At 37.1% G+C, this 10,390-nt stretch overlaps 1 protein-coding gene across 1 annotated transcript; it reads right to left on the reverse strand.

Annotated features, from left to right (window-relative positions):
* Positions 1-826: 826 nt before the first annotated feature.
* Positions 827-1,636, reverse strand: LOC147759202 (uncharacterized). Its single transcript, XM_086998572.1, has one exon. It carries the CDS (start codon positions 1,634-1,636, stop codon positions 827-829), a length of 810 nt encoding a protein of 269 aa, XP_086854698.1.
* Between the last annotated feature and the right edge of the window lie 8,754 nt (positions 1,637-10,390).

A 10,390-nucleotide genomic window follows, 5' to 3' on the forward strand; every position in this document is an offset into this window, starting at 1 on the left:
TCTGACAGTGTTGAGAAGCTGTCTTTTTTATCAATCTGTTTAAGGGCCTCTTCATTTGTAACATGCTCAATGTAGGAGATTCGGAGCATTCGCCTGTAGAACCACATTTCAGCTGCTTCAATGTTACGTTGAGTTTCTGCTGTCAAAGTCCAAGACTCACAGCCATACAGAAGAGTAGACCAGACATAGGTTTTAAGGAGGCGATCCTTGAAGATTGGGCCGAGTCAGGTGAATGCATTTTTCGCTTGGCCAATTCTTCTTTGGATTTCTGTCTTGCAATAGGCGTAGGATGTCACAAGTGCCCCGAGATAGTTGAATGAGGAGACCTGGTCGATGGGAGTGTTCCCATGAAGCAATGTGCAATGTGGTGTGACCTCTGACTTTGAAACCACTTTTTTTTTTTTTTTTTTTTTTTTGCTGTTGACATGTAGTCCAAGCTTTGTGCTGAAGGCAACAGCGGCATCAAAGAGATTATGGAGATCCTCCCTTGATGTAGCTAAAAGAACTCTATCATCGGCATAGCGGAGATTGTTTATCCTGACACCATTGACTGTAGACGATCCTCCAAATCTCTCAAGATCATTTCAGAGTATAAGTTCAAAAGGTCTGGAGACATGACACAGCCCTGACACACTCCTCTTTTGATGGGAAACCAGTTGGCCATGCCTTCAGGAAGGCGGACTGATGCAAGCTGATCACAGTAGACTAATCTTATAACCCGCATGTCTTTGTCATCGATTTGAATTTTTGCAAGCATTTTGAAGAGCTCCTCATGTCGGATCTTGTCAAAGGCTTTCTGATAGTCAATGAAGACCATGTACAGGTCTTATTGATGTTGTAAGGTTCTCTTGCTGAGCATTCTGAGAACAAATATGGCATTTCTGGTGCCTCTGTCTTTCATGAAACCAAACTGGTAGGGTGGAATTTCTGGCAGAATTTTGCGTCTAATTCTTTGTAAGATGATTTTCAATAGGATTTTGAGAATGTGGGGCATCAGGCTTATTGTGGGATGACTTGAACAATCAAGTGTCCCTGGGACTTTGGGTAGAGTGATGAAGATGGATTTGAGTATGTCCTTTGGAAACTTTCCAGTCTCATAGATTTCACTGACTAGACTCCAAATCATATCAGTACCTTCTTTTCCAAAAGCTTTGAGCATCTCTGTGTATACCTCATCTGGTCCAGCTGCCTTTCCGACTTTTATATTTCCCAGTGCCCACTTCACCTCTGACTTTAGAATTGGTGGACCGGTTTTTGCAGTTTCCAGAACAATGCCCTCTGATTCTTGGTCGTCATCGAAGAGATCTTGAATGTATTCTTCCCAGCGAGCTGGGATATCTTTAAATTCCTGTAAGACATGACCATCGGCAGCTTTAATGCATTTGGAAGGAGGGGAAGATCGTTTACCTACTATCTGGTTGATCTTTTGAAACATTTTCTTGGCATTGAAACTAAGGTTCTCAACTTCTTGGCATTTTTCCTCTAACCAAACTTCTTTTGATTTGCGGCGTTTCTTGATGTATTCTTGGTTTATTTGTTTGTATTGCACAGGGTTGTATTTGCAGATTCTTCTTTTCTGTGAGAGATCTTTGAGTTCAGAACTGAACCAGTAGGATGATGGTTTCTTGGCTTCCATTTTGGGAATGTTGTTCTCAGCTGCCTCTTGAATAGTTTGCGTGATTTGGTGGTAGTGTTTTTCTATATTATTGTTTTTCTTATATTGGCAGACTTTTTAGAACTTCCCTTTAAAATTTGTTGCATATCTCTGGGTCACGTTGCATGGCTGTGAAGTCGAACTTTGGTTTGACTTTGGATTTTTGGATGCGCTTGAGTGATAATTTGAATTTGGCTATCACTGGATTGTGATCTGAAACAACATCTGCTCCTGGGAATGCATGGGAATTCTTAATAGCATTTTGGGATCTTGAATTGATTGCAATAAAGTCAATCTGATTCCTGGCTTGGTCACCAGGACTGATCCATGTGTAGCGTATTCTTGGATGTACTTTGAACCAGATATTGGTGATGAATAGGTTCTTATCTCTGCACCAGTCTACAAATCGGTCCCCCTGTTCATTCCTTTCACCTAAACCAAACTGTCCCTTTGTCTTTCCGTCACCTCCCTCACCTACATTGGCGTTGAAATCGCCCATAACTATATTGATATCATCAGACTTGCAGGAAGACATCAATTCATAGAGAGATTGGTAAAAATCATTGATCTCAAAGGACTAGCTTTAAGTTTAACTAGCATCATTCGGTCGTTTTTGGGCCAAAAAGAAAGAACCGAGTTGGCAAAGCTCTTGTTAAGAATCAAAGCAACGCCATGAACATGTTGGTTCCATCCAGAAAAGAGAATACGTTTCCTGTCTTTTGTAAAATCACCCGACTTAGGCCACCGTATCTCGCACAAACCTAAACAATGGATGTTCATTCTGTCCATTTCTACAAGGACATTGTCCAGTGTCCCTGTTTAATACAGTGTTCTGACGTTCCATGTACCGATCTATTTGAACTACAGTTGGCTGTTAATTCCAAAATGGGCTTGGGGTTAGTCGACGACTAGAGCGGTGCGAATGGTAGAATATTCGGTTTATCGGTACCGAAAAAAACAGGATGTGAGGAAAGCTTAAATAAACTATTATAATGAATACCTACCATCATCCTGATGTTCTTTTGTCCATTACTTCCTGGAAAATAAATAGACATCAATACCGTAACGCATTTTATCAAAATATGAAAAAAAGGTGTATAAAATAAAAGTGATTGTTGTTTCGTGTCTTAAGTGAACTATTTTTTTTTCAGAAATACATTCCAATAAACTTCCTCGCACGGTCAGCTAACACAAGGATGAATAAGTCCAGCTGTAAATGTGATGGTGTGAAGTCAACGATGTTGACAGTTCAAGGTACCCTGTTATAGTTAGAGATAGCTATAGCAGTTAAAGGTGACCGTGACTGTGCGCGCGCGCGCGCGTGTGTGTGTGTGAGAGAGTGTGTGTGTGTGTGTGTGTGTGTGTGTGTGTGAATAAAACAGTTGAATGCCTCAGCACCTAAAAGTTAAACAAATACACCTTACCTTTATTGGGCATCAAACGCGTCATACTGCTAAACACATTCGGTCTTAAACCGTGTAACATGTTAAGGAGCTAAACGTGCTTAGGAGCTAAACGCGTTGAGGAATAATAAAAATGAAAACGACTTTTTTGTAGATTATATTTCAAATCTTTATACCCAATAAAATGTACAGTGAAAATTCAAAAATAATCAGCAGACAAGTGAAACCAAATAAAAGTGGATAGGCTTGAGAAAAGTGAAAACATTAAACAAAACTGACAAAATTTGTTTAAAACTTCTTCATTAGACCCTTGAGAACAACAGGGGACGAAATTGAGTTATTCATATTTTGATACAAAAAACATAAAATGAAAGGACTGTAGCAAACTTTAATTCCAGAATGCAAGATGATCATGTTTTTTAAATTAAAAAAAAATTTTTTTGAGTCCCTTAAAAATAAGGGGCGGCAAAACTGAAACAATTACATTTATAGGGAAAGAAACAATTTGAAATAATTGTAGCAAACATAATATTCAGTATGCACTGATTTGCTTGTTCACGCAAAATGCGGCAAAATAAGTTGAAAAGTAAAACAAGTGTATTTAAATAATAATTGTTATTATTATTATTATTTGTTGTTGTAATTAGAATATTTATAAGTATTTATCATTGTTTGTTTCATTTAGAGAACAGTAGTGTATAAGTTTTGAGATTATATTACCAGTGACCCATTGTTACGGGTCAATTATTTTTGAGAGTAATGAGCAGATCATACTGGGCTGGAGACCACTCGTGATTTAGCAGCAGATGCGCATGGGGGCTAGCCCATCGTATGATTTTGTCACAGATACGCATGGGGCAAGCCCACCGTATATGTATACATTTTTTTATTTGAACAACAGGATTATCTCCAAGTTTATGTAGCTGAAATTCGAGTAAGTTATTATTATTTTATTATTTATTTGTTCATTATACATGTAGTATCATAAATTATGCGTTTACTTTGCTCATGTTCACCATTAATTGTACTCCATTATCATGTTAGTATTATCATTTTTATTTTTATTCATTGCGTTTATTTTTATTATTTTTTTAGTTTCACCATTTGTCTTATGTATGATGTGATGATGTGAAATAAAAGCTACTGAGATAGGAATCCTGAGTTGTTCAACAGTGAAATCGAATGCAGAGTCCCTGTCGGTGATATTCGAATACCGAGTCCTACCCAGTGAGCCACCTGTCTGTGTCTTTGTGTCCAACGCCTGGTCCCCTCTTCGTGTTACAGAGGAGGGTGAACGTTCCACCGCGCCGACAATATGAGTGAACCAGAGAAAATGGAGGATCTACGCCGGGCGAGAAGAGCGCGTAAGGGCGTGGTCACTAGATGTATTGGGGCAGTGGAAAGAGCCGTAGCTGAGGAGGACTCTAAACTAGTAGGGAGTAAGCTAGATAAGCTTAAAGACACTTTCTCGTCTTTTGGATCATTTCATGACCAATTTCATAGTTTACTTGTTGATGATGAAGTAGAATCAAGCGAAGCATGGTTTCGCGAAGTAAAAAACAATTTTATTGAATTCAATTCAATTCAATTTATTTCTGTACTAGTACATAGATTGTCATTACCTTGTACAATATGATATACTGATGACGATGTAATACAATCAGTGCATTACCATTTCTCTAGTTGGTATTATGTTGCCTAGCCATTTGTGAATGAAAAAATAATCTTTATATAATGAACATAATACTACTAAATTACTCATAAAATAGTCTATGCAATGAGATATTCTAAGCAATGAGATAAATCTTGGTGTGATTATAAATTTACCATAAACACACTGTAAACATGTTACACAAAGGGATATGTTTAAACTTAAAACCACAGTTACATATCTGCTTACATGGCTGTTTAAAGCCAGTTTGATGACAAAGATAATTACGATTAATGACAATTACATAAGACAGATACTCATAGGTAAATACGTTACACAGATATAAATATTGTGCCATGTTCAGTCCCACTGCCGAGTCACTTCTCACAACAGTGGGACCATACACTGACATATGCTAGGAGTTACCAAGCAGAGCAACCATTTCACTTCTTTTCTTGAATGATTTGATTTGAAGTTGGAGAGGGACACATCTTTGTTGGCACTGTTAAATACACGACATAATTGACTGTCTGGTGACCTTGTATCAGCTTTAAGGATTGAGGTTTTACTAAAAAATGTGACTCGGTCTGCTTTGTACATTGGGCATTGGAATATAAAATGGTATTCATGTTCAATTACCTCTTGGGTGCACAGGTGACAGATTCTGTCGCACCTGGTGTGCCGCCCAGTTTCGATGTGGAGTTTATGGTCACTGAGACGTAGTTTAGCAAGGGTTCACAAGGTGTCGTAATTTGTTATTTTATCAACATAAGTTGCCCTTTCACACTTTTGGTTAAGTATACGGAAGAGAGACAATTTACTGTTGGCTTGAAGTTTCCTATTGCATATTTGGGAAAAGTGGTCATTTTGTCTTTGTTTGAAAATTGTGATGAAGTTTTTTGGAGGTGACTGGCTAAGCCACACATCTCCAAGGCCAAATTTTGAAAAGGATTTTTCGGATCCCCTCAGACTATGACATATAAGCTGGTCTGAGTGTGTGGACTGCGGGAGGAACATAGGGTGTCAGCTTGTAACTATTTATCTCTTGTATGTATGCTTGCTTCATTAGTGTATCATCAGACATTTGAATTATTTTACACCATAGTTTGACAGATGCAAACTGTATTTTGGTATAGAGGGGAAGGCGGCCAAGTTCAGTGTATACACCATAGTTTGATACATTTTGATGGAGGCCAAGGATTTGTTCGCAAAATGTTAAGTGTAACTTTTCTGTAGGGCAGTTATCCATTGACACAGAGTAGCCCCATATCTCTGAGCAATATGTAAGGATTGGGGAAATGAGGGTATCAAATAATTTCTCTTTTAAGGATGTGTTAACATTACTCTGAAGCGGAAGAGACTTGGACAGACTGAAGATTGCCTTTGTAGCACGTTGGAGGAGATTACTTTGGGTTTCGATTTAGAAGGAGACCTAGATACATGTATTTGTTGACCTCTTGGATTGGTTTTCCATAGAGAAAAAAATTTCACTGTGGGATTTTGATTTTGAGTTGAAAATAACTATTTTAGTTTTGGTGACATTTACAGTCAGTCTCCACTTGTTACAGAAATTTTCTACAATTTCCAAACTTTGCCTTAGCCCCTTGGGGGTCTTGGACATAAGGATGAGGTCATCAGCATAGAGTAAACCTTGTATTGGTATTCCATTTATATCTGGACTTGCAGCACTTTCGCCATCAATTGATCTAAGAAGGTCATCAATAAAAATATTAAAAAGAAGTGGGCTCAATATGTCACCTTGTTTTACACCTAGTCTTGTATTAAAGGCCGGGGATTTACCACTACTTGTCTTAACACATGCTTGGGAGTTTTCGTACATGCTCTTAATGTTTTTGTACATAAGCCCTCTTATTCCTAGAGTACTTAGCTTGAACAGTAGTCCATTGCTCCAAACACTATCGAATGCTTTTGAGAAGTCAATGGAACATGTGTATAATTTTTCTTTCCTTTTATACATTTTGTAATAATGGACTTAAGTATAAAGATGTTATCTGAAGTACCATGACCATGTTTAAACCCAGTTTGATGAGGTAGGGGTACCCCTTGTTGTGATGCGTGTTCAACAGGACCGAGTTGTACAGCTTTCCGAGGCAGCTTGTAATAGATATTCCCCTGTAGTTGTTAACATTTGATTCGTCACCAGATTTGTGGATAGGGACTACATGTATATATGCCTTGTTCCATATTGATGGGTACTTAGCACTTTTGAATATGATATTGAACAATTTTACAATTACATCTATAAGATAATCCTTCCCTGATTTTATCATTTCGTTTGTTACCTTGTCTTCCCCTGTTGATTTGCCATTTTTCAATTTTTTGATATTGTTCATGATCTCATCAGCACTAATGTCATGGTCAAGTGCAGTTCTGTCTGAAGAATTCATTTCACTTTGCCTTAGTTTATTTTCTATTTTAAGCTTGAAATCTTTATCAAAGTTATGTTTACTTGATTCAGTTTCCTCACAAAGACTTTTAAAATACTCATAAAATTCACTTGGTTCAATAAATTCAGTTTGTGTAGACTCCATATTTAAATCTTTAACCGCTTTCCAGAATATTTGGGATTTGCATTTTCCATGGATTGCAACTTTTGAAGAAGGCCTTTTTTATATTCTTTTTTTTTTTTTTTTTGCTTTCTTACATCCTTTCTTATAACGATTGAATGTTTGGTAATATGATGCATTGACTGAATTGTCAAAGGATTTCTTGCTCCTAAGTTTTGCTAAGTTTTTTAAGTGGGACCTCAGGGATTTTAAGTCATTGCTGTACCATGTTGCCCTTTTCTTGTTTTTTTTTTTTTTTTTTTTTTTTTTGAGGGTGGACTGAGGTGTATTTTCTTGATTTAAGAGCCTTTTCAGCTGCAGTTGTGAATATTTAATTTACTAAGGGTAATGCCTCTTCAGGGGAGAGAGCTTGTGACATAAAGTAATCAACCTTTTGTTTTGTTTCCATGTTACCCAGGGCCTCGACAAATTTAATATGAGAATCATTTTCCCAAATGAATTTAGTTGGCTTTGGCATCAGCTGAATTGATTTTGTATGTATGTTGTAAGTAGTTTTGCAGTACAGTTCAAGTTCAAGTAGGGCGTGGTCAGAAAATATTGACAGATCATTGACGTGAAAGTTTGGGATGCTGCTGTACAAAGTGGCGCTACAGATGACGTGATCAACAACGCTGTTACCAGCTGGTTGTTAACAAGTATATTTGCCAAGTAGATCACCTAGTTTACGGCCATTTAAAATTCTTATATTGCAGTCTTTGCATAAGTCTAGCCTCCTATCTTACCAAAGAATCACCCTGTGTCCCGTTTGATTATTCAAGATTGTCACAATGATGTGCATTTGCGATGTGAGTGGACATTGAGTCGAGTTCGGAAGAAATATTGGATAGTGGGTGCGAGGAATTCGATAAAGCATGTTGCACGGATGTGTGTAGTTTGCAAGCGATTATATGCGCCGACAATTGGCCAAAGAATTGCTGATTTGCCACCAGAACGTTGTCAAGCAGGAGGTCCCCCTTTTGATATAGTGGGAATTGATCTCTTTGGTACCCTTATGGTCAAGGTTGGTCGATCTCAAGTAAAACGCTATGGTTATGTTTTTACTTGTTTTAAGACTCGGGCAATTCACCTTGAAGTTTTAGAAAGTCTAGAGACGGGCACATTTCTCAACGGATTTATTCGTTTTGTTTCTAGACGAGGGTGTCCAAGTAAAATATTTAGTGACAATGGTACAAATTTAGTGGGTGCTGCAGCTGAAATCTCACGTTGTTTGAGTCAGATTGACAAAAACAAAATTGTGTATCATGCCAGAAGCAAGGGAATAGAGTGGGTTTTTAATCCTCCTTATGCATCCCATTTCGGTGGTGTGTGGGATAGAATGGTGAGAACTATCAGAAAAATTCTGATGAGTTTGGGGTCGTCAAGATCAATGTACGACTGGTCTTTACAAACTCTTCTATGTGAAGTTGAGTGTATTGTGAATGGACGTCCCATAACCAAAGTCAGTGAAAGTGTTCAGGATTTAGATGCTCTCACACCCAATCACTTACTCGCATTGAGAGCTGTACCGTCACTTCCTTAGGGAAAGTTTGACACGGCTGATACGTACAGAAGGTTATGGAAGCATATCCAAGTCATTACGACTTAGTTTTGGAAAAGATGGTCCAGCGAGTATCTTGTATTGCTTCAGAGCCGTTCAAAGTGGCATAAAATTTGAGAGAATTTAAAACCGGGCGATCTAGTTCTTATGGTAGATCAAGACTTGCCGTGTGGCTATTGGCCCTTAGCTATCGTGGAATCAACCAAAACTAGTCGCGACGGTCTATAGAGTGCCACCGTACGCACACGCAGCGGTAAATACATTAGACCAGTTAATAAGTTGTATATTAAAGAAGGAGACTTATAATTGTCTTTTTTTTTTTTTTTTTTTTTTTTTTTTGCTAGACGAGTGTTGCCGACCCATGCGGCAAAATAAGTTGAAAAGTAAAACAAGTGTATTTAAATAATAATATTAATTATTATTATTATTATTTGTAATTAGGATATTTATCAGTATTTATCATTGTTTGTTTCATTTTGAGAACAGTAGTGTATAAGTTTTGATATTATATTACCAGTGACCCATTGTTACGGGTCAATTATTTTTGAGAGTAATGAGCAGATCATACTGGGCTGGAGACCACTCGTGATTAAGCAGCAGATGCGCGATGGGGCTAGCCCATCGTATGATTTTGTCACAGATACGCATGGGGGCAAGCCCATCGTATATGTATACATTTTTTTTTATTTGAACAACAGGATTATCTCCAAGTTTATGTAGCTGAAATTCGAGTAAGTTATTATTATTTTATTATTTATTTGTTCATTATAGTATCATAAATTATGCGTTTACTTTGCTCATGTTCACCATTAATTTTACTCCATTATCATGTTAGTATTATCATTTTTATTTTTATTCATTGCGTTTATTTTCATTATTTTTTTTTTAGTTTCACCATTTGTCTTATGTATGATGTGATGATTTGAAATAAAGGCTACTGAGATAGGAATCCTGAGTTGTTCAACACGGACCATTGCTCACAATTCTCAAAAACAAATGGCATCTGATCGGGCAAGAAGAGCACGAGCCAGAGCCGCCCCCTTTTGACCGAAAAGCATATTGCTTAAGTATTCAATGTTATCTGAAAAGTAAAAAAAATGAATTTATTTAGATCACAGCTTTGAAATGATATTCATTGGATATTGATTTTGTAAGTGATAAAAATCACACCAACAACAAAAAAGTTGATGTGCTATGCTCGTAAAACAAAATGTTTTCGAAATATTGGTTAACAGTATGAGATAAACAAAATGTGTTTACCGGAACTGTACACAGTGAATCTTATCTCGCTAATCAATTACACGATTTTTTTTGGCGATCCGCAGTTAGACAAAGAAATGCATTTACTTTAAAAAAACTTTACTTGCAATACACTGTCATTAAAATCTGAGAAATTGTAGTAATAATTTAGACTTTTGGAAGATGTTCAATTCAGTTTTATTGAATTTTAATGTCATGTTATTGTTTTAATGTAAGATTGTAGAATGAATTTCAAGTAGTGAGAGAAGGGGTATTATTAAAATAAACAAATGAGTCGCCGTCATCAACACGCCATTG

This window comes from Lingula anatina, unplaced genomic scaffold (assembly GCF_051362555.1).
Source record: "Lingula anatina isolate TDL-2025a unplaced genomic scaffold, LinAna3.0 unanchor82, whole genome shotgun sequence".
Taxonomy (NCBI): Eukaryota; Metazoa; Brachiopoda; class Lingulata; order Lingulida; family Lingulidae; genus Lingula; species Lingula anatina.

Bases quoted from the DNA above. Each gene is read 5' to 3' on its own strand.
- LOC147759202 (XM_086998572.1), bottom strand. From the start codon at position 1,636: ATGGAAGCCAAGAAACCATCATCCTACTGGTTCAGTTCTGAACTCAAA.